This window comes from Rana temporaria, chromosome 9 (genome assembly GCF_905171775.1).
Source record: "Rana temporaria chromosome 9, aRanTem1.1, whole genome shotgun sequence".
Lineage (NCBI taxonomy): Eukaryota > Metazoa > Chordata > Amphibia > Anura > Ranidae > Rana > Rana temporaria.
Genome location: NC_053497.1, coordinates 10,434,384 through 10,459,400, shown reverse-complemented (window position 1 = coordinate 10,459,400; position 25,017 = coordinate 10,434,384). Strand labels below are relative to the sequence as shown.

Below are 25,017 nucleotides of genomic sequence, written 5' to 3'. Positions count from 1 at the left end.
GCTATATAGCGCGGTCGGGAAGAGGCTAAAATAAGACAAAAGCAGACACATTTCAGGTTCATAATTTTATTCGGTTCTATAATAGATAATACAACTGGTCCAAGGAAGGAAGGAAGACCAGCGAAGGATATCAGGAAGTGCACATGATCCACCAAACCATTCACCAGGGCCAGAAGAAGAGCTTACTACCAAATCTGGACGGCTTCAACTCTCCTTCCACAGGAGGATTGGGTAATGGTCTTTCCCTCGACTGGTATACGTTTTCTGGAAGAGGTCGGTTAGTTTTCACTTTTGTGACCTAATGTGGAAGAAAATGAAGAAGCAACGACTTAGTGACCAGATAGATTTTTCTTACAGGAACAATAGAGCTTTGCTCACTATAAGAAGGATATTATTATGTGTTGACTGTAACCCTGCAACAATAGGGTCCCCGGGGGCCCATTCACACCTCTCCCTTCCTGTGCATTGCGTTACAGCCGCTTTAATCTGCTAATGTTTTGCATTTTCATAAAACTTTATTGTTCTGGATTTGCATGCTAAAAGCCCCAACTGGAAACTCTATGGGATTAAAGGGGTTGTAAACCTTCGTGTTTTTTCACCTTAATGCATCCTACGCATTAAGGTGAAAAAAAACACCTTGCAGTGTCCGGCCCCCCAGCCCCCCCGTTTTACTTACCTGAGCCCGTCCCCGCCATCCCGACTGATCGAATAGATTGATAGCAGTGCAGACATTGGCTCCCGCCGCTGTCAATCAAATCCAATGACACAGGTGCTGGTGGGCGGGGCCAAGTCATACACTCGGCGTCTATGGACGCCGATTGTATGACTCAGGAGAAAGCCTGCAAGGTAACCCCCCCCCCCCCTGGGAGAGCGCTTCTTCTAGGGCAGGGGTCTCCAAAATACGGCCCTCCAGCTGTAGTTCCAGCGGAACTACATATCCCATGAGGCATTGTAAAACTGACAATCACAGACATGACTAGGCATGATGGGAATTGTAGTTCCTGAACAACTGGAGGGCTGTAGTTTGGAGACCTCTGTTCTAGGGGGTTATTTAAAGCGGGGGGGAGCTGCGGGGGCCCCAAGAGGAGGAGGATCTGTCCCAACTCTGCAAAACTAGCTGCACAGTGAAGGCAAGTATGATGTTTTTTTTTAAATAACAAAGAAGGAGAAGCTTTAGTATCATTTTAAGCCGCGCCATAGGGTGAAATGCATCAGCGGGGGGAGGTCCCAAGCATGTCCCCCAGCATGGACACGTGAAGCAATAACATTTTAAGAGTGCCTCTGGGTCTTGGTGACTAAGCTTTCTATGGGAGCATGAATAAGCCCCCCCCCCCCCCATTTTAAAGCGGAGGTCCGCCAAATTAAAATTGTGTTAAAGTCAGCAGCTACAAATATTGCAGCTGCTGACTTTTAAAATAAGGACACTTACCTGTCCAGGGCGCCCGCAATGTTGGCACCCGATCTATCGCTCGGCTCTCGGGTGCTGCCGCCGCCATCTTCGGTAAGGGAATCAGGAAGTGAAGTCTTTGCGGCTTCACTTCCTGGTTCCCTACTGCGCCTGCATGACCCCACTGGTCCCTGCTGTCTTCAGGGAGCCTGTTTGTCTCCTAGGCGACAGGGGGTGGGGTTTAACGGAGAAGGCGCTGGGAAGTGGCGTAGATACCCACGGGTGGCTCAGGTATCTATGCCAGACTATGTATTAGACAGGTAACTGCTCCCCCATGAAAGGTGCCAAATGTGACACGGGGGGGTGCGGATGATGTTCCGAAAAGCGGAAATTAAATTTTTGGGTGTAAATGTAAAATCTCTTAATGGCTTTTTTGCATTCTTTTACAGTAAAGCAAAAAAAAACAGTGAAGGAAAAAAAAGTATTTGCACGTTTGCCCCGCTGACAAAGAAATGATCCGTCTATAAATTTTATTGGTCGGTTTATTTTAACATCAAGAGACAAAATAACAACAAAAATATCCAGAAAAATTCATTTCAATAAAGTTAGAAATTGATTTGCATTTTAATGAGTGAAATAAGTATTTGATCCCCTGACAATCAGCAAGATTTCTGGCTCCCAGGTGTCTTCTATACAGGTAATGAGCCGAGATTAGGAGCACTCTCTTAAAGGGAGTGCTCCTAATCTCAGCATGTTACCTGTATATAAAAGACACCTGTCCACAGAAGCAATCCGATTCCAATCGCTCCACCATGCCCAAGACTGAGGGTCTCCAAACTACGGCCCTCCAGCTGTTCAGGAACTAAAAATCCCATCATGCCTCGTCATGACTTTGAAATTCAGAGTTTTACAATGCCTCATGGGATGTGTAGGTCTGCAACAGCTAGAGGGCCGTAATTTGGAGATCCCTGGCCAAGACCAAAGAGCTGTCCAAGGATATCAAGGACAAGATTGTAGCTACAAGACCATCGCCAAGCAGCTTGGTGACCCCCCCCCCCCCCAAAAGGACTCTGGGGGGGGGGGGGGGTAATTCCCCTTGAAACCCATTGGCTCGATATGTACAGTCTCACATTTTCAATAAATGATTGTAAGCTCCCACCAAGGGTTGAATTTGAAGTAAATGGCACCCGGTGTCCGAAATAATGCAACCCTTGGTGGGAGAATACAATCGTATATTAAAATGTGTGAGAATGTACAGATTGAGCTAACACATTTCGCAGTGAACTGCCACCCCTGCCCCCTCTAGGCCTTTTGCCTCTGCATTACACAAGCCTGAATTTGCCATAAAAAAAAAAAAAAGAAGTTCTAGTACTACTATGGATTCCATCCATTTACGCCATGAAAAAGGGGGAGGCAGTTCACCCGAAACTCGTTGGCTCCATCTGTACTTTTACACTTTCGGAGGGGGGGGGGGGAATGGACACCCCCCTCAAGGCCATTTGGCTCTTCATTACACAAGCCAGAATTTGCCATCAAAAAAAAATTCTAGTACTACCATGGATTACATTTCATGTCCACCATGAAAAAGGGGGAGGCAGTTCACCCGAAACTCGTTGGCTCGATCTGTACGTTCGCACACTTTCAATAAAATGACTGTATCCTCTCACCAAGAGTTGATTGAGAAGGAATTCGCACCCGGTGTCCGAAATAATGTAACTCTTGGTGGAAGAATACAATCGTATAATAAATGTGTGAGAATGTGAATGTACAGTTTGAGTCAAACGCATTTCTGGGGGGGGATTTCCACCCCCAGACACCCCCCTCAAAGCCATTTGGCTCTTCATTACACAAGTCTGAATTTTGCAATCAAAAAAAATAAAAAAAAAATCCTAGTACTACTATGGATTACATTTCATGTCCGCCATGAAAAAGGGGAAGACAATTCACCCGAAACTTGTTGGCTCCATCTGTATGTTCTTACACGTTCAATAAACGACTGTATCCGCTCACCAACAGTTGAATGAGAAGGAATTTGCACCCGGGTGTCTGAAATAATGTAACTCTTGGTTGAAGAATACAATAATTTATTTGAAAGTGCGAGAACATACAGAGTCAACGAGTTTCGGGAGGGGGGGGGAGGGGGCAGGTGGACAAGGGGGAGGGGACAGTCTACCCCTTCTTCAGGGTAGAGATGGATGGACTCCAAGGCAATACCAGAGTTTTTTGTGGTGGCATATACTGGTTTATGAAATGCAGAGGCAAAAGAGGTCTGTGGGGGGTAATTTCCCCCTCCCACCGAAAATCGTTGGCTCCATCTGAAAGCGTGAGAATGTACAGATCGAGCCAACGCATTTCGCAGTGAACTGCCACCCCTGCCCCCTCGAGGCCTTTTGCCTCTGCATTACACAAGCCTGAATTTGCCATCATAAAAAAATATATATAAATAATAATAAGAAGAAGAATACTACTACTATGGATTCCATCCATTTACGCCATGAAAAAGGGGGAGGCAGTTCACCCGAAACTTGTTGGCTCCATCTGTACTTTCAATAAACGACTGTATCCTCCCACCGAGGGTTGAACGAGAAAGAATTCGCACCCGGGCGTCCGAAGTAATGTAACTCTTGGTGGGAGAATACAATCGATTATTGAAAGTGCGAGAACATACAGGGCTGGATTCAGATACAATGGTGTATCTATCCGCCCGGCGTAACATATCTCAGATACGTTATGCCGCCGTAATTTAGGGCGCAAGTTCTGTATTCAGAAACAACTTGCGCCCTTAGTTACGGCGGCGTAACGTATCTGTGTCGGCGTAAGCCCTCCTAATTCAAATGTGGATGATGTGGGCGTGTTTTACGTATATTAACTGTGACCCCACGTATTTGAAGTTTTTTTTTTTTACGAACGGCGCATGCTCGAAATTCCACCGCAAATCGTCATTGCTTTCGACGTGAACGTAAATTACGTCCAGCCCTATTCGCGAACGACTTGCGCAAACGACGTAAAATTTTCAAAACTCCACGTGGGAACGACGTCCATACTTAACATAGGATATGCCTCATACAGCAGGGCTACCTTTACGCCGAAAAAAGCCGAACGTAAACGACATAAAAAAATGCGCCGGCCGGACGTACGTTTCAGAATCGGCGTAAATACCTAATTAGCATATTCGACGCGGAAGTCTTGGGAAGCGCCCCTAGCGGTCAGCGTAAATATTGCACCCCAAGATACGACGGTGTAAGTCCATGACACCGGTCGGATCTCAGGGAAATCTATGCGTAACTGATTCTATGAATCAGGCGCATAGATACGACCACGCACACTCAGAGATACGACGGCGTATCCGGAGATACGCCGTCGTATCTCCTATCTGAATCCGGCCCACAGAGTCAACGAGTTTCGGGGGAACGGTCTCCCCCTTCTTCAGGGTAGAGATGGATGGACTGCTAGGTAGTACCAGAATTTTTTTGGTGGTGGCAGCATTTATCGGCTTATGTAATGCAGAGGCAAAGGGCCTCTGGGGGGATGAAATTCCCCGAAACGCGTTGGCTCGATCTGCACGGTCTCACACTTTCAATAAACAATTGTATTCTCTGTGAGTTGGATATATTCAGACACTGGGTGCTCCTTTTCACTCAAGCATAGTTTCTAACCTGCATCAGTAAGGTAGCATCCCAAGCCTCCAAAAAGGGAGATCAGCACCCCCACTTACCCGCAGAACCCCCCTAATAACCATCAGCAACTGTTTGAACCGGTCCAGCGCGGTTTCCAGCCCAAATTAAAATAAAAAATTCTCACCTTGGACAATTCCCCCAGGTCCGGGCGGATCCAGCCCAGCTTGTCAAAGACACAGTCGTCAAAAGCCGTCTGCTGTTTACGACAAAAGCGAAGTTCCTGGAGGCCGGTGTAGTCGAGACAACTCCAATATTCTGTGAAAGGCTCCGCACAGTGGAGTTTAAGTTTTCTGGAAAAGAGGAAAAAAATAAAGATAAAAAAATTACCAAAAACTAAAAAAAAAACTAAATGGAGAAAGAAAAAAATGACCAGAAATCACTGACCACCGTTGCGTTATCTTTCCCTATAGAGGATGTGCTGCTCAGCCATTCACAGACAGCTTTGCATTAAATTACAAAGCTTCCTCTGATTAGCCGAGCTGAAGAGGCAGGAGGGATGACATCATGATCTTTGTCTCAGCCAATCGCAGAAAGGTTTTGTATTACCGTATACCGCGCACTTTTTTCCCCCTTAAAATCAGGGGGAAATCGTGGGTGCGCGATATACGCCGATACCGTTGCAGCGGTGTTTGTTTTAATTAGGCGCCGAGCGCCGCAGCCTAGAGCCGAGCCGAGTGTACTGCACACTCGGCTACGCCCGCAGCCATGCGAGGGGAGCCGAACAAACAGGAAATCCGGCTCCTCTCGGCTCGTCGCTTAATTCAAAAACGAACATGGCCGCAACCCCGGGCAACGTGCGGATGGAGGACTGGACGGAGCCCGCAGACAGACACCTGGACGGTCGCCGCGGGGAAGCCGCAGACGGACACCTGGATGGTCGCCGCGAGGAAGCCGCAGACGGACACCTGGATGGTCGCCGCAAGGAAGCCGCAGACGGACACCGCGCACGGCCACAAACAGACGCCGGACTGAACAAGGCCGCTGGGCAAGACACCAAAATTCATTTTTTTCCCCCAGGAATTTCCCTTCTAGATTAGGGGTGCGCGCTATACGCCATTGCGCGCTATTAGGCAGATAAATACGGTAATACAATACAAAAAAACTTTCCTGCCAACTGGCTGAGCAGCGCCAAGTCTGACTCCATTTTGTTCCAGAAGCGGAACAAGAAGTTTGCCTCCCACAGCGCTGTATACTGTATGTAGTGTGACGGTATCGGTATGATATCCCCGTCAACGTTCCCTCCTTCCCATAACGAAAATCACCCCAATATTCCACGAGGAGGGATATCCCTGGAATCGCCCAGAAAGCCACACATGAGACCAGCTTACTGCTTGAACAACACAGACTTTAATGTTATAACACACACAGCTTATATGTCATTTCCAAAACTGTTACAATGACAAATCTCCGCCCCCCTCACACTGGGGCTTCCATACAGATGACTAAGTAGACACGACGGGGCCGATGCTGAAACACATTTTCTTTAGACAATGACATCAATGACGCTGAGCACTAGCTGTACTGAATACATCAACCAGACCGCTCGACCCCGCATATAGGGAGATAATTACCACAATGAAGCAATCAGAATAATTAACACAAGCCACTTAAACCCAGCTCTCCTTCACACAACACAATAGATCAATTAACCTTTAGAAATAGTGAGGGGACATTAGCACATCAATAACCTGGCTAGCAGGGAGCAGTCAACTGAGACCTATAGGCAAATGTATCACAATGGCCCCCCTTTTGCTCCCTGCTCCGGCAAACCCGGTTGGACCTTCCCTGGTCCAGTAGGGTTGACGGGTTCAGAGCTATTAGTCAGAGGTTAACTCCGTTTGGCATGACTGACCTCCCTTGGCAACTGCTTCAGACTCAGGTATGTCACCGGGTCGTCAGATCACACGCCGGTCAGTCCCCAAGTCTTTGTGCGATCTGCAAAGTCACCAGAAGTCAGTGTGAAGACAGCGAATGGGTCTGTGCGCCGCCGTCTAGGTGTCCCGCTATGGGAGGGGGTAGGTTATGGCTCTGAAGTGACAATCCCCGGAGATTCATAAAAAGAAAAAAAGTTATATTTGTTGAAATGCTGTAGCACTGGTGCTCAGAGTCCGGGGGGGGGGGGAATCAGAGCCCCATAAGGTCAGCCACCCCCTGCTCCCTCCGCAGCCGCCGGTTCTCCTCTTGGAGCTTCTCCAGCTCCATCTCCAGTTCATGCTGCTGTGACCTCAGGTGGTTGTTCTCCTCCTCCATGCGGCTTATGCACTCCTCCAGCTCTATGTACTCACGGATCAGCTCCTGCTTGCTCATGTCCTGCAGGCTCTCCACGTGGTCCTTCATCATCAGGAACTGGGTGGTGGTGTAAGGGGCCACCGGTGGGCCCTTGGCGAACATCTCGGCACGCATCTGGGACGCCTGCTGCGACTCCCTCTCCTCCAGTCGCTTCTTCTCCTCCCAGGTCAGCTTGTTATACGGCTTCCAGGACCTCTTCTTCTTGAAGGGTGGCCGGCGGTGCCTCTTTCTGCCCAGCTCCCTCCAGGGCCCCTCCGGCTCAGGGCTGTCGCCCATGACCAGCTGACAATGGTGTTCCCTGTTGTCCGTAATAACAGATTGTACCATGAGGGCTTCGTAAGGGGTGCCCAATGGTTCTTCCTGACCCAGCTCCTTTGGATCCCAAGCCGAGTCTACACAATGGGCTGCTGCTGGTGGGCGGTACCCAGGTTGAGACCAATTTGACCTGGTGTTGTCATTCATGGGGCAATTCTGCTTGAAGTGACCCAGCTGTTTGCACCGGAAGCAGCGTTGTTCGTTGCCCTCCTGGCGATGATAGCGAGGGCTAGATGTCACCGGTCTGTTAGGAGGTTGGTATCTAGCGGTTGGTGGGTGTGAGGGCACCGTTTGTGGTGGAGGTTGTTCCTCTGGTGTGACCTGGTTCGTCTTGCGAGTATCTGCATATTCATCCGCCAACTTCGCGGCCTCTGGTAGAGTCATGGGCCTGCGATCTCTCACCCAATCCTTGACGTCCGTCTGGATGTGATTGTAAAATTGCTCCAGGAGCATTAGTTGCAAAATGTCCTCTGCGGTGGTGGCCTGGCTGCTGTTAGCCCAGTTAGAGGCCGACCGGGACAATTGGCATGCCCATTCCGCATAAGAGTCTTTCGTGGTTTTGCGTGAGTCCCTGAACTTCTGTCGGTGGGACTCTGGGGTTACTGCATAACGAGCCAGGAGCACTTCTTTAACCCGGGCGTAGCTATGAATATCCTGATCTGGCACGGTCCGGAAAGCATCAGAAGCTTTGCCTGACAGTTTGCCTGACAATATTGCAACCCACTCTCCTCTAGCTATTCGGTGCAGGTTACATTGTCGCTCAAAATCCGCCAGGAAGTTATCAATCTCACAGTCCTTTTCATCAAAAGCTTTAAAAGCGCTAAACGGAATCTTCCTTGCGTCTGCTGTGCTGTACTCACTGTTCGTAGAAGGTGCGGCTGCTTGTTGGACTGCTGCCAGTTTTAACTGTAGTTCTGCGTCCCTTATTTGTTTATCCTTCTGTAGCTCTGCGTCTCTTATTTCTTTAGCCTTCTGTAGCTCTGCGTTTACTAACATGTCCATCACTTTCAGTACCACATCTGGCGTTGGGTTCGGGCCGAACCACGCTAGCTTCTCTCTCATTAGCTTGTTGGCTGGCGATTCCTCCTCCTGAATCACTGGTGTCTCCATCTCTTGTACTGCTGGCGTTGCTGCAATCCCGTCCTCCTGGTCTAGCTCCATTGATTCTGCTATGATGACCGGCTTGGTTTTGTTGCTAGCAATCCTTCCACGAACTTCCAGTAGTTCTTCCAGTGTCTGCTTGGAATCCGGGTGTGAAGGGGAATAGAAGGGAAAAATCCCACTGCTACCAACCAATTGTGACGGTATCGGTATGATATCCCCGTCAACGTTCCCTCCTTCCCATAACGAAAATCACCCCAATATTCCACAAGGAGGGATATCCCTGGAATCGCCCAGAAAGCCACACATGAGACCAGCTTACTGCTTGAACAACACAGACTTTAATGTTATAACACACAGCTTATATGTCATTTCCAAAACTGTTACAATGACAAATCTCCGCCCCCCTCACACTGGGGCTTCCATACAGATTATAGGTAGACACGACGGGGCCGATGCTGAAACACATTTTCTTTAGACAATGACATCAATGACGCTGAGCACTAGCTGTACTGAATACATCAACCAGACCGCTCGACCCCGCATATAGAGAGATAATTACCACAATGAAGCAATCAGAATAATTAACACAAGCCACTTAAACCCAGCTCTCCTTCACACAACACAATAGATCAATTAACCTTTAGAAATAGTGAGGGGACATTAGCACATCAATAACCTGGCTAGCAGGGAGCAGTCAACTGAGACCTATAGGCAAATGTATCACATGTAGCACTAAAGCTGGCTGGATCATCATAGAGGTGATCAGGGATTGGAACCTTCCCCCGATCAGCTCTATGGTTTAAGGAAGCGGCAAGTACTTTGTCACTCCCAGTTTCAGTCTTTTGTTTACTAACTGGGGGAAGCTTCCAATCAAACCGATCCGGGTTCGATCTGAAGCTTTCAAAAAGTCAGAGAGATCTGCGGTCCGATAGACCCCAGATGTCTCAGTAAAGAGGACCTGTCACTGCTTATGGTTACCAAAAGGTTTAGATTCCATGTGATAGCAAAAAAGTTAAAAACACAATATTTTAACATAACAGCATAAAAATAAAACCTTTTTTTGAATAAAATAAAATGGTAATGAGCAATAATTATGGAGCAAGATCCTGTGTAACTTTAAACCAAATTACCTATAAAGGCTTTTAAAGTGTTGCCAATGGAGATTGTTAAAGCCAGTCTCTGACCATCTCCTGTCGCCTGTTTGCAGTCTCTGACCGTCTCCCGTCTGCAGTCTCTGACCGTCTCCCGTCTGCAGTCTCTGACCATCTCCCGTCTGCAGTCTCTGACCATCTCCCGTCTGCAGTCTCTGACCATCTCCCGTCTGCAGTCTCTGACCATCTCCCGTCTGCAGTCTCTGACCATCTCCCGTCTGCAGTCTCTGACCATCTCCCGTCGCCTGTCTGCAGTCTCTGACCATCTCCCGTCGCCTGTCTGCAGCCTCTGACCATCTCCCATCTGCAGTCTCTGACCATCTCCCATCTGCAGTCTCTGACCATCTCCCATCTGCAGTCTCTGACCATCTCCCATCTGCAGTCTCTGACCATCTCCCATCTGCAGTCTCTGACCATCTCCCATCTGCAGTCTCTGACCATCTCCCATCTGCAGTCTCTGACCATCTCCCGTCGCCCGTCTGCAGTCTCTGACCATCTCCTGTAGCATGTCCACCCTCTCCAATTGTCCTGCTTACCTGATCAGTGAAAGTAAATCTGGGTTATTACCGAACCATTGATAGGAGGGGGAAATCTTCCAATAGTGGCAACTAGGGATTGGATTTTCCTCACTTCCTGTTTTAGCTATGGGACAGGAAGTGAAGGGAAATCTCCCCAATGGGACACGGATGGCAATACCATCATTATATACCTGACAGGGGTTATAACCCTTCCCTTTCCCATATGACATTATCATTTCATTTTATTTTTAATATAGAGCTTTCTTTTGGTGGTAATCACTACTGTGGTTTTTTTGTTTGTTTTTGCTAAACAAAAAAAAAAAAAAAAAAAAAAAAGCAGAAGACCGACATTTTTGAAAAAAAATAACAACTTTTTTTTAGTTTGTTATAAAATTTTACAAATAAGTACATTTTTCCTGCACTAATGGGCAATAATGAGGCGGTGCTGATGAGGCTGCACCGATGGGCAATGAGGAGGCTGCACCGATTTGTACACATGTCCCCTGTGACAGCGCATGAGGAAAGTATTGCCAATAACCGGCAAGTCTGTTTACATTGTGATCAGCTGTGATTGGGCACATGGTAAAGGCCTGCTACCCTGATCTGTGATCGGCTGTGTCCATAGGACACAGCAGTCATAGAGCACACCGGAAACGCACCCCTGTGGTGGTGGTTCTGGGAGGATGACCCCCTGTGAGGTTCATGACCCCGTAGTAAATGGCAGAGGAGAAATTACAACTGGAATTTATGACTAAAGGGTGCGATCGGACAATACCTGAAGAACTCCAGGGCGCACTCATTGACTCTCTTGCCCTCTTTCAGACATTTTCTTGGATCTTTCTCCTCCCAGCGACATAACATGAACTCTTTGTTGATTTTGTCACACTGAGATCCATAGTGGTGGGCCGCAGCCTTCAGCACAGCAGAACTCACATTGAGCTGAAGAGTTAAAGAACTTGGCGTTAAAACAGAACATAAAATACATACAAAAACAAAAACTAACTCATGTGCAAAAACACACACACACACACACCTAAATATTTTAGCTTGCTCAATAAAATCTTAAAGAAATTAAAAATACAATTACATTTTTATCCCTGTATACTAGTTTCTCTGCTCCTCCCTGGAGAGAAGCCCAATTTGTAGGCGTTACCCATTCTGAACTCTGGTGTCACCACCCCAGGTTTAGTGAGCATACCTGGGAGAAGGGGTGCACTAGCTAGAAGGCTCTCCTCTAAAGCCCCTACTCAACCCTTTGTCTTTTCATTAGGACGCAGGTGTAGTGGCCACACAGGGTCACTGGCAGCTGGGATGCAAGTTGCAGGACTGGACAGTGTCACACAAGGCTAGAATGCAGGTGGCTGGGCTGCACAGTGTCAATGGACATTAGGTCCCAGGCTGCACAGACCCTGGTTGCTAGGACGCAGGTGGCTGGGTTGCACAGTACAATAGACATTAGGTCCCAGGTTGCAGGGCTGCACAGACCCTGGTTGGTAGGACGCAGGTGGCTGGGTTGCACAGTACAATAGACATTAGGTCCCAGGTTGCAGGGCTGCACAGACCCTGGTTGCTAGGACGCAGGTGGCTGGGTTGCACAGTGTCAATGCACATTAGGTCCCAGGTTGCAGGGCTGCAGAGACCATGGTTGCTAGGAAGCAGGTGGCTGGGTTGCACAGTGTCAATAGACATTAAGTCCCAGGTTGCAGGGCTGCACAGACCCTGGTTGCTAGGACGCAGGTGGCTGGGTTGCACAGTGTCAATGGACATTAGGTCCCAGGTTGCAGGACTGCACAGACCCTGGTTGCTAGGACGCAGGTGGCTGGGTTGCACAGTGTCAATGGACATTAGGTCCCAGGTTGCAGGGCTGCAGAGACGCTGGTTGCTAGGACGCAGGTGGCTGGGTTGCACAGTGTCAATGGACATTAGGTCCCAGGTTGCAGGACTGCACAGACCCTGGTTGCTAGGACCCAGGTGGCCGGCCTCACATTCTTGGTTAATATGACACAAGTGACTGAGCCACACAGTGACACTGGTTGATAGGACGCACAGTATCATTGGTTCCTACGATGAATATGGTCAGGCCCCACAGTGTCATTTGTTGCTGGGGCTCAGGTGACCGGGCCGGACAGTGTCATTGGTTGCTAGGACACAAATGGAAAAAGAAAATATGGACAGCCGCACTCCAAAAAACCTTGATGGTTGTCTATTTAAAAAAAGGAAAAATGCACTACAAGTCACAGCACACAACATGGGAGTAAAACAGCTGACGCGTTTCGCACCATAAATTAGTGCTTATTTATAGGTTTCTTTCATTGATTGCTAGGAATCAGGTGACCGGGCCGCACAGTGTCACTGGTTTCTAGGATGCAGGCGGCACATTTTTCTTGGTTGATAAAGACACAGGTGACCAGGCCACAGTGTGTCATTGGTTCCTAGGATGCATATGGCCAGGCTGCACAGTGTCATTGCTTGCTGGGACTCAGATCGCACAGTGTCATTGGTTTCTATGATGAATATGGCCGGGCTGCACAGTGTCATTGGTTGCTGGGACTCAGGCGTCCGGGCCACACAAAGTCATTGGTTTCTAGGATGCAGGTGGCACATTTTTCTTGGCTGATAAAGACACAGGTGGCCAGGCTGCAGTTTCATTGATCTCTAAGATGCATATGGTCAGGCAGTACAGTATCACTGGTTGCTGGGACTCAGGTGACCGGGCTGCACAGTGTCATTGGTTGCTGGGAGGCAGGTGGCTGGGCTGCACATCATCCTTGGTTGCACAATGTCACTGGCTAGTAGGCTGCAGGTGGCCTAACTGAACAGTATCATTGAGTCAGAGGACGTAGGTGGCCGGACAGTGTCACTGGTTCCTAGGATGCATATGGTCAGGCTGTACAGTGTTATTGCTTGCTGGAACTCAAGTGGCCGGGCTGCATGGTGTCATTGGTTGCTGGGAGGCAGGTAGCTGGGCTGCACATCATCCTTGGTTGCTAGGACATAGGTGACTGAGACGCACAGTGTCCCTGGTTGCTAGGACGCAGGCGGCACATTATCCTAGGTTGATGGGACACAGGTGGCCAGTCCGCACAGTATCGTTGGTTCCTAGGATACATATGGTCGGGCTGCACAATGTCACTGGCTGCTAGGGTGCAGGTGGCCTAACTGAACAGCATCATTGAGTGAGAGGACGTAGGTGGCCGGACAGTGTCACTGGTTGATAAGATGCAGGTTATAGGACCACCTGTAGTTGCTAGGACGCAGGCCACACAGTGTTGTTGGGACATTCAAGAGCATCCTGTCATTGGTTGCCAGGACGTAGATGTGCGCCCTGCCATTGGTTTCCAGGACGTAGAGGGGCGCCCTGCCATTGGTTGCCAGGACCTAGAGGGGCGCCCTGCCATTGGTTGCCAGGACCTAGAGGGGCGCCCTGCCATTGGTTGCCAGGACCTAGAGGGGCGCCCTGCCATTGGTTGCCAGGACCTAGAGGGGCGCCCTGCCATTGGTTGCCAGGACCTAGAGGGGCGCCCTGCCATTGGTTGCCAGGACCTAGAGGGGCGCCCTGCCATTGGTTGCCAGGACGTACAGGTGCGCCCTGCCATTGGTTGCCAGGACGTAGAGGGGCGTCCTGCCATTGGTTGCCGGGACGTAAAGGGGCGCCTTGCAATTGGTTGCCAGGACGTAGAGGGGCGTCCTGCCATTGGTTGCCAGGACGTAGAGGGGCGTCCTGCCATTGGTTGTTAGAAAGCAGGTGACTGGCCTGCACGCTGTCATTGGTCGCTGAGATGTAAGTGGCCAGGCTGAAAAGCATTGATTGGACAGAGAAGCATGTCCTGTGATTGGCTGAGGGGTTCTGGTGGCCAATCTGCACCTTAAAGGGCCCCTGTCACTTCTCCTCTGAATAGAGAAGGTGACAGGACCTCTATAATGTTATTATCACCTGTACAGTAAATGTCCTGCAGACACATGACAACATATTGAACACCTTATACCCCCTCCCTCCCTCTCTCCAGGCCGTGTATACACCCCCATCCCCCCCACATTACACCACACACTCCACCCACCTCCCGGACCTCCAGCTCCTCCGCTGGAGGGAAGTGCACAGTCCCGGGCATGGTCGCCTGTGTCCCAGGAAGGTCAGCTCACCCGCGCATGCGCCACACCGTCTCTTTTCTTGGGCACGTCGCGACGCGCGACGTCATCGCGTTCTGTGGCTTTTACCTCAAACCGAACCTGGGAGAGAGAATTCAGAATAAACCGTGCCCGTTACATTTGTGATTGGGCTCTGACGCGGCCGGTGTCCGGTTTGTCTAAATTTGTTTCGCGGGAATTTCCGAGCCGTCGGTGGCGTCACGTGACCCGGGTTGCCGTGGTGAGGCGTCCGAGGGTTGCCCTGGTAACGCCACGGCCTGACTATGGAGTACACGGGCAGCCGTTACCGAGGGGAGAAGAGGGAGGACAGGTACGGAGAGAACTGTGTGAGCGGGGCGGTGATCAGGAGCGGGATTCGTTCATGTGCGGTGAAGGAGAAATAAGGAGACACGGAGTGAAATGGTTGCACTCCCCCCCCCCGTTCTCACTCAATGGTTCTTCCCACCTGTAGTGACACATGAGGCAGTGGGAGAAACCATTGTTTAAAGAGGGGAGGGTCAGGTATTGGACACAATCAGGCTGCCAGTTCCGCTTGTGAATGTTACAGCTTCCTGCTCAAGGCTCGCTGGTTGCTAAGATGCCGGCAGGGGTCCTAGCAACCAGTGACCCACCCACAGTCCCATTCAGCTGCCAGCTGGGAGAGTCCCTGAATGTAAAGAAAGAGGAAAAGGATGCTGGCTGATGAGGTTCACCTCTTGCCACCCACGTAACGCAAAGAGGGCGGGCCTAAACATAGTTGCCAACATTCTCAAAACATTTTTTTTTTTTAAGTGTATTTTGTGCGTGTACTCGAGAGAGAGGAGCCGGACTGCAGGAGTTGGGAGTAGGCAGGCCTCCCCCAGAGGCAATCTGCCACCTTTCTCCATGCCCCGGGTGGCAATGGTGGGTGTGTGAGGGGGTCCTCCCACACAGCCCACCCTACCTGCTCCGCTTTGAAGCCCAACGGGGCAGAGGGACTCCCTATAAGGGAGTGAGAGGATTTAGCCCGCTCAACCAGCCCGTTAGTCCTTCGCCTCTCTTTTTTTTTAGAGACCACGTGGTCAAAGTGCGTGCATGTTAACACAATTTCGAGTGCGTGTAAGTGTGGTGGTTTTTGTGGGAGGGGGGTGTATGTACTAAGCGCAGGCTTACCTCGCATAGCACACCCACCGGGAGCCGGGCTGGGACCACCAAACTCAATTCACATGTAGCCGATCACAGGATCCGAACCCCTAGCTGCAGAGGTGAATGGCTTGTCAGCGCAGTGCCAATCGCGTTGAGCCACCACAGCTCCTCTCAAAACATTTTTAGAAGCACTTTTGTTTTTCTGTAGGCGGGGTACTATTTTAATTAGGGGCAGGGAATTCATTTTGTAGGTGTGGTCTAGTAGGAGGGGGAACATGGGCATGGTTTAAATGACACTGAAAAAATGGGATGTGGCTTAAAGGGGTGTGGTTAAATTGAGTCTGAGGGGACTTATATAGTGGAGAACGTGGTAATATATAAGGAAAGAAGGAAGGGATGGAGGGAGAGAAAGAGAAAGAAAGAGGGATGGAGGGAGAGAGAAAGAAATAGACAGATAGAAGGAAAGAGAGAAAAAAAAGAGGAAGAAAGATAGAAAGAGGGAAGGAGGGAGAGATAAAGAAAGAAAGAGGGATGAAAGGAGAGAGAAATAAAGAAGGAAAGTAAAAGAGAAAGAGTGATTGAGGTAAAGAGAAAGGAAAAAAAGACAGAAAGAAAAAAAGAGGGACGGAGTTAGCGGAAAAGAAATAAAGAAAGAAAGAGGGACAACGGGGGGGGGGGGGGGGAGATAGGAAGAGAGAAAGGAAGAGGGACGTAGGGGGAGAGAAAGAGAGAGAGAAAAAAGAGTGATGCAGGGGGAGAGAAAGAAAGAAAGAGGTACAGAGGGGGAGAGAGAGAGAAAGAAAGAGCGACGGAGGGGGAGAGAAAGAAAGAAAGAGGTACAGAGGGGGAGAGAGAGAGAAAGAAAGAGCGACGGAGGGGGAGAGAAAGAAAGAGGGACGGAGGGGGAGAGAAAGAAAGAGGGACAGAGGGGGAGAGAGAGAGAAAGAAAGAGCGACGGAGGGGGAGAGAAAGAAAGAGGGACGGAGGGGGAGAGAAAGAAAGAGGGACAGAGGGGGAGAGAGAGAAAGAAAGAGCGACGGAGGGGGAGAGAGAGAGAAAGAAAGAGCGACGGAGGGGGAGAGAAAGAAAGAAAGAGGGACGGAGGGGGAGAGAAAGAAAGAGGGACAGAGGGGGAGAGAGAAAGAAAGAGCGACGGAGGGGGAGAGAAAGAAAGAGGGACAGAGGGGGGGAGAGAAAGAAAGAGCGACGGAGGGGGAGAGAGAGAAAGAAAGAGCGACGGAGGGGGAGAGAAAGAAAGAGCGACGGAGGGGAAGAGACAGAAAGAGCGACGGAGGGGAAGAGAAAGAAAGAGGGGGAGAGAGAGAGAAGGGAAGAGAAAGAAAGAGGGGGAGAGAGAGAGAAAGAAAGAGCGATGGAGGGGGAGAGAGAGAGAAAGAAAGAGCGATGGAGGGGGAGAGAGAGAAAGAAAGAGCGACGGAGGGGGAGAGAAAGAAAGAGGGACAGAGGGGGAGAGAGAGAGAAAGAAAGAGCGACAGAGGGGGAGAGAAAGAAAGAGGGGGAGAGAAAGAAAGAGGGACAGAAAAAAATAGAGAGAGAAAGAAAGAGAGACAGAGGGGGAGAGAAAGAAAGAGCGACGGGGGGGGAGAGAAAGAAAGAGGGATGGGGGAGAGAGAAAGAAAGGGAAAAATAAGGAAAGAAAGAAGAACAGAGGGATGAAGGAAAGAGAAGGAAAGAAAGTGGGACAGAGGGGGAGAGAAATAAAGAAAGAGGGACAGAGGGGGAGAGAAAGAAAGAGGGATGGGTGGAGAGAGAAAGAAAATGAAAAAAAAATAAGGAAAGAAAGAAGGACAGAGGGATGAAGGGAGAGAGAAAGGACAGAGGGATGGAAAGAGAGGGAGGGAGAGAGAAAGAAAGAAAAAAAGGAAGTAAAGTGGGACAGAGGGAAACAGAAGGATAGAGGGAGAGAGAAAGAAAGAGGGATGGAGGGAGAGAGAAAAGAAAGGGAAAAAAGAAGGAAAGAAGGACAGAGGGATGGAGGGAGGGAGAGAAGGAAAGAAGGACAGAGGGATGGAGGGAGGGAGAGAGAAGGAAAGGAAAAGAGAAGGAAACAAAGTGGGACAGAGGGAAAGAGAAAGAAGGATAGAGGGATGAAGGGAGAGAGAAAGAAAGAGAGAAAGGACAGAGGGATGGAAAGAGAGGGAGGGAGAGAGAAGGAAAGAAAAAAAAGGCAGTAAAGTGGGACGGAGGGAAACAGAAGTATAGAGGGAGAGAGAAAGAAAGAGGGATGGAGGGAGAGAGAAAAAAAAAGGAAAAAAGAAGGACAGAGGGATGGAGGGAGAGAAGGAAAGGAAAAGAGAAGGAATCAAAGTGGGACAGAGGGAAAGAGAAAGAAGGATAGAGGGAGAGAGAAAGGAAAAGAGAAATAAAGAATTAGGGATGGAGGGAGAGGGAAGGAAAGAAAAGGAAAAGGATTGGTAAGGCACAATCTGTTACATGTCGTTGTTTTGGGGTTTAGATACAATGTAACAATTTAGTTTTTCCCTCCTATAGATTGGAAGGTAAAGGAGAATATACTCTCCCTACAGAAACCCGCTATGAAGGAGAGATGAAGGACGGAATGTTCCATGGCCGGGGAACGCTGTACTTCCCGAATGGAAGTAAATATGAAGCTCAGTGGGATTGCGGTATAGCGCTGGAGGTAAGATACATTCAGTGACAGTGAAGGACTGTGTGACCCCGGTCTGTGTACTTGGGGTGCTGCTCCAAACAGCCATTCAATCCATTCCGGTGACCCACCATACCTATAGTGCCCATCAAGGCCTTGTGTACAAAAACTCCACACTCCTTAACAGCCCATGCAGCAATTCGAAATAGAAAATGGACAAAGCCTAGGCTCCTCTTGGGCCACACCCATCGACGCGTTTCGTCCTGCCTACAGGGCTTAGTTATAGAGGTGCAGTGTTTTTCTATTACATTTTGTGGTGAAGGACTATGTGTTCTCATTTTCTGGTGTATTTATATTATATAAACAAGAACTTATTCTCACCATGTGCGTGGACTGGCTTTTCTCTGTAAAGGACAACCCAGGTCATCGCTCACTGCCCAGAAAAATGTACACTTTGCCAAACTCTAAAAGTGACTGTTTTAGCATGCTGCAAGTGTGAATGGGCCATAACAGTGAAATCAGGGGGGTGCCAACAGCACTGTGGTGAGCAGGGAATTAAATCATAACCAAGCATAAGGGGAGGGCTATCGCAGAGGTGGGTGGGGACTTAAGACATTGCAATATAGGAGGGGAGGGTCAACACTGAGGTCTGCGGGGAGTGGAATGATTGTGCTAAATGGGGGGGGGGGGGCTGGCAATACTGGGGAGGGCGGGGACTTGAATCATTGCATGAATGGGGGGTCAACAACACTGAGGTGGGCTGGGACTTGATTAATTGCAATGAATGAGGGGGGGCGACAACGCTGAGGTGGGCGGGGACCTGAATCATTGCAATGAATGAGGGGAGGGCCGCAGTGGCGGCTGGTGAAGTATTAGGATGGGGGGACGCCAGACATTGCCCTTCCTTTTTGACCCCTCCCACTTCTCATAACCCCCACCACTTATATAATCCATCCACTCCACTCCATTCCCTCTATTCCACCCATGGTGTCAGGAGTATACAACCTAGCATCACTGATAGGGTATACAGCCCAGCATCACTGATAGGGTATACAGCCCAGCATCAAAGATGTGGTATACAGCCCAGCATCAAAGATGTGGTATACAGCCCAGCATTACAGATAGGGTATACAGCCCAGCACTCTCTCAGAACCTAAGAATCAAGGCCGAGAGATGAAAGAAAGCGGCGCTCAGGCCGTGCATTCCATCCACTAAGCCACTGCATCACTTTTGATTTCCCACTGGCACAGAGAAATCAGAAGTGACGCCGCAGCTCAGAGGAAAGTACCGCCTATGTCCTACGACAGTGTCAATAGGAAAACCACATAACACAGAGAATGAGCAATAAGGGAGTGTTGTGGCGCATTGCTCTGCGCCACAAGCACTCAGAAAACCAGGCAAATTAATCGTCTCGCCTGCAATCACGCAATTGCATAGATGTCACGCTGCCCATAGTGCACTGTGTCCGGCGTCCCTTTTTGTTTTGTGACTAGCTTTGGGGGGGGGGGGGTACTATACATACACATTTTTGCTTTTGGCTTGAGAAACGCTTTGAGTTTTGATGCAGGTTACATTGTTTCTGTTTAATAATTTTTCAAAATTCAACAGGGAAAATACACGTTTGCTGACGGACTTCAATATGAAAAGGAGAAATGGCAGTACTGTGATGGCTACGACAGAAGATTTTATACTGAAATTTGCCACGGATTAAAACCTGCAGGTAAAGTTTCATTCAATATCATGCCGTGTCCCGGTCCCACCAAAACTGACCGGTGGTGAGAGATCTGTCTGTCTTTGTTCAATTCTCCACCCTGCTGAGACCTTCTCTCCGACTCTGCTGGCCAATGGAGGTGGACACCTTCCTGGGCTGTTGATCATGCACAGATTTTCTAACACGTTGGTACAAATCAGCGTTGACAATTAGGAGTGCTTGTTGTCACTCTCCACTTAACCTTTACATGGTCTATTATTGGACAGAAAAACTCAAATCTATCAAATCCAAGGCCAAATTTTAGGTTCCTGCCTTTAGGTGCCGCTATGGGGGCTTGGAATGCTCTGGCCTCTGCAGACCAAAATTATGAGTTCAGGTGTTTCCAGAGTACGGTACTGGTAATGCTACAGCATACAAAGAAATTGTAGCAGGTGTGCTTCCAACCTTGTACCAACGTTCTGTTGAAGGCCCTTTTCTGTTTTAGCATGACTGTACCCCTGTGTACAAAGCCAGTTTCATAGAGATAGGGGTTGCGCACTTTGGTGTGGAGGAACTGGAGTGGTCTGCACAAAACCCTGACCTCAACCCTACTGAACACCTTTGGGATGAATTGGAATGCTCATTGTGTGCCAGGTCTTCTCATCCAACACCAATACCTGACCTCAACCCTACTGAACACCTTTGGGATCAGGTCTTCTCATCCAATACCCTCAACCCTACTGAATACCTTTGGGATCAGGTCTTCTCATCCAACACCAGTACCTGACCTTAACCCTACTGAACACCTTTGGGATAAATTGGAATGCCCATTATGTGCCAGGTCTTCTCATCCAACACTAATACCCGACCTCAACCCTACTGAACACCTTTGTGATCTGGTCTTCTCATCCAACACCAATACCTGACCTCAACCCTACTGAATACCTTTGGGTTCAGGTCTTCTCATCCAATACCTGACCTCAACCCTACTGAATACCTTTGGGATCAGGTCTTCTCATCCAATACCTGACCTCAACCCTACTGAACACCTTTGGGATGAATTGGAATGCCTATTATGTGCCAGGTCTTCTCATCCAACAATAATTCCTGACCTCAACCATACTGAATACCTTTGGGATCAGGTCTTCGAATCCAAAATGAGTACCTGACCTCAACCCTACTAAGCACTAAGGATGAGCTCAGGCATGTTTGCAAGACCCACGTGCAGAGCCCACCAGGAAGTCGGCACTGCACTAATCACAGGCAGTGAGACATTTCCCGATCTCTGCAGCCGCACATCGGGACAATGTCTTACTGCCTGTGATTAGCGCAGTGCCGACTTCCTGGTAAGCTCTGCATGTGGGACTTGCGAACACGCCTGAACTCATCCTTACTAAGCACCTTTGGGATCAGGTCTCCTTACCCAACATCAGTACCTGAATTAAACCCTACTGAACACCTTTGGAATGAATTGTAATACCCATTGTGTGCCATGTCTCATTATCCAACATCAGTACCTGACCTCAACCCTACTGAACACCTTTGGGATCAGGTCTTCTCATCCAAAATGAGTACCTGGCCCCAACCCTTACTGAGCACCTTTTGGGATCAGGTCTTCTCATCCAAAACTAGTATCTGACCTCAACCCTACTGAATACCTTTGGGATTTGGTTTTCTCATCCAAAATGAGTACCTGACCTTAATCCTACTGAACACCTTTGGGATGAACTGGAATACCCATTGTGTGCCAAGTCTCATCATCCAACATCAGTACCAGACCTCAACCCTACTGAACACCTTTGGTATTAATTGGAACACCGATTGTGTGGCAGGTCTTCTCCAACATTAGTACCCAACCTCATAAACAAACTCAGGTTCTCACAGACACACTCCAACATCTTGTGGAAAGCCTTCCCAAAAGAGTGGCGTTTGGGTAGGTGGGCACCCAACTCCATGTTAGTGATGTTCATGGTTTTGGAATGGGATGTCCAACAAGCTCATATAGGTGTGATGGTCAGGTGTTTATAGCTGCAAATAAAAGTATTTTTTTTTACATTAATGCAGAGAATGAATGAACCTGAAGTCTTTACAACCACTTTACACCTGTGTTAGCAGAATCAGCAACCTTTTGTTCTTATTTCCCTCTTAGGTCGCTCCCAGCTTACAAATTTAGATCCTCCTAGACAAATTCCGCAAGGCTGTTACGATTGCGGCGATGGATTTTATGACCCAGTCAGTCGTGTGGTGAATGACTACAAGCACAGATTCCTTCGGAATGCAGGTCAGGCTGTACGATTGTTGCATTCTGTTTTCTATTGTTAAAGCTGAACTCCGGGCAAACAGCTAAACGCACCAATGAAATGCCTGTATGGGAGCTCTGTCTGGCTGTGCAGAAGCTTTGCAATGCGGCACCATGCGATCTGGTGCTGCAATTTGGGGGTCCCTTTAACAATGTATTGGAACCCAAAGCAGACCACCAAGGCAGTCCCATTTTGAACGCAGTGCAGAAAACGCATACGGAATGCACCTTTCCCCCGTTCTGGTGTGTACTGGCGCTGAAGAGTCCTAAACTTTTATCAAGGGGAGCTCCTCAACACTCCCCCCAAAACTTTATGTCAGAATCAGAGATGTAGCAACTAGAGGTGCACCGAAATGGAAATTTCAGAACCGAAACCGAAATAAAAAAAAATGTCAGGCCGAAACCGAGACCGAAAATGACTTTTCTTTTTCTTTTTTTTATAATTGTATGTTAAAACACCAGCCCCACAATCACCTCCTGCCCCCACCACCCCCTGCCACCATCACCTCCTGCCAGCTCTTGGCGCCATCACCTCCTGCCACCACCACCTCCTGCCAGCTCTTGCCACCATAACCTCCTTCTCCCACCACCTCCTGCCACCATCACCTCACCCACCCCCTGCCATGGTGCCACCATTACCTTTTCCACCATCACCTCATGCCCCCACCACCTTCTGCCACCATCACCTCACCCACCTCCTGCCACAGTGCCAGCATAACCTTCCACCATCACCTCATGCCCCCACCACCTCCTGCCACCATCACCTACTGCCACCACCAGCTTCTTTATTACCTTAAAGCTGGACATGGCTGTGCTGTGCTGTGCTGGACATGGCTGTGCTGGGCTCAGAGCTGTGCTGGGCTCAGGGCTGTGTTGTGCTGTACAGGACTGGGCTGTCACGGCTCCGTCCTCTGCCTATGGCAAGTGCACTGCACGAGCCAACGAGTGTCACTGCCAAAGTGTCCCTCCTGAGTCCTCCTGACTCGATCGGCTATTCAAAAATGGCGCCGGGTGGCGCCATTACGTAACTGCGCATTCGCCGCCCGGCCGAGCGAATACGAACTTTCCCAAGCTCGTATCCGCTCGGCCGGGCGGCAAAATGCGCAGTTACGTAATGGCACCACCCGGCGCCATTTTTGAATAGCCGATCGAGTCAGGAGGACTCAGGGACACTTTGGCAGTGACACTCTTTGGCTCGTGCAGTGCACTCGGACGGAGCCGTGACAGCTCAGCGGACATCTTTTTTACGGGCACCCCATTATCGGCAATTTTTTTAAGCTGTTTCGGCATGACGCCAAAACAGCTGTTTTCGGCCGATATGTATCGGCACCTATATATCAGTGCATCCCTAGTAGCAACCCAAGATCAGAACAAGGTCTAGTCTATTCTGATCCTAAATCGAAGCTTCGGGTCTCCACTCAGGCCTCTGTAGCCGCGATGGTGGATTCCATCTTGGGTCTAGGCTGGGTGAGAAGTCCGTCCTGACTCTATGCAGACTGCAAAGGCAAAAAGAGTGTCCCGGGCGCCATACACCATGCAAACCCGTCCGTCACTCAAGTGATAGCAGTCTCAGCCCCGGGTCCATCTAAGCCACACATCGACGCGTTTCGCCACACCCACGGGATTTAGTCATGAGCTACCTCAATGACTAAGCCCAGTGGGTGTGGTGAAATGTTTTAGAGGTGTGGCTTGGATGGAGCCAGGCTGAGGCTTCTATCACTTACACAATGGGTGGGTTTGCACGGTGTGCGGACACTTTGCACTCTGCCTTTAACACCTTCCCGCCCAGCCACCAATCTGCTATAGGCTATAGACTTTTCTCCTGAGTGGACGTCATATGACAGCCGTGGGGCAATCACAGTAGGTCACATGACAGATGTAAACAGTGAATGGCTTCCTTTCATGCCGTTCATTGTGTACAATTGTGTGGCTAGATGTGATTGCTCAATGTGATCACATGGTATAGATAAGGCCAATCCTCTGGATCAACTGTGGGTATGGAGTTGGGTGTATGGGATTGTACTGTGTTTTTTATTTTGTTTGTTTATTTTTTGTGGTTGAACTGGATGGACTTGTGTTTTTTTTCAACCTGACTAACTATGTAACTATGTAACAATCACACCCCATATGTACCATGTGATTGGCTCTGGCCAATCACAGCTGAACACAAAAATACACACTGAATCAATCTGTTTCATTCAGTAAAATGCTTGGCCCAGATTCAATAAGCAATTGCGCCTGTGTAACCATAGGTTACACAGCGCAATTGCTTACTTGCTCCGGCGTTACGAATGCTCCTGATTCAGGAACATCGTAACGCCGACTGCAGCCTAAAATCTGCGTGGCATAAGGCTCTTATGCCACGCATATTTTAGGCTCCATTCTTGCGATGCCCGCTAGGGGGCGCTCCCATTGTGCTCAGTGTATATTATGCAAATTGCATACTAACACCGATTCACAATGTTGCGCGAGCCCTGCGTACGCAAGTTACGTAGTTTCCGTACGGCGTGTTTAGCGTAAGGCTGCCCCTTCTAATAGTAGGGGCAGCCAATGCTAAAGGATACCCGTCGTTCCCGCGTCGCGATATTTGAATGTTACGTCGGTTGCGTAAGTGATTCGTGAATGGCGCTGGATGCCATTCACGTTCACTCTGAAGCAAATGACGTCCTTGCGACGTCATTTGCCGCAATGCACGTCGGGAAAGTTTCCCG

The 25,017-nt window shown here is 49.2% G+C and overlaps 2 protein-coding genes across 2 annotated transcripts in view; one reads left to right on the top strand and one right to left on the bottom strand.

Moving 5' to 3' along the window:
- Positions 1 to 50: 50 nt before the first annotated feature.
- On the bottom strand, positions 51 to 14,610 carry NDUFA8 (NADH:ubiquinone oxidoreductase subunit A8). Its single transcript, XM_040322765.1, has 4 exons — positions 14,500 to 14,610; positions 11,217 to 11,380; positions 5,189 to 5,354; positions 51 to 298 (listed from the first exon to the last, which is right to left on the bottom strand). The coding sequence occupies exons 1-4, from the start codon at positions 14,548 to 14,550 to the stop codon at positions 161 to 163; spliced, it is 519 nt and encodes a 172-aa protein (XP_040178699.1). The 5' UTR covers positions 14,551 to 14,610; the 3' UTR covers positions 51 to 160.
- Positions 14,611 to 14,639: 29 nt separating this feature from the next.
- Positions 14,640 to 25,017, top strand: part of MORN5 (MORN repeat containing 5) — a 36,158-nt gene continuing 25,780 nt past the window's right edge. Inside the window, exons 1-4 of the mRNA XM_040322764.1 lie at positions 14,640 to 14,897; positions 18,203 to 18,350; positions 19,926 to 20,037; positions 22,157 to 22,288. Of these exons, the coding sequence (XP_040178698.1) occupies positions 14,851 to 14,897; positions 18,203 to 18,350; positions 19,926 to 20,037; positions 22,157 to 22,288 (439 nt within the window). The 5' untranslated portion in view covers positions 14,640 to 14,850. The remainder of the gene's footprint in view (positions 14,898 to 18,202; positions 18,351 to 19,925; positions 20,038 to 22,156; positions 22,289 to 25,017) is intronic.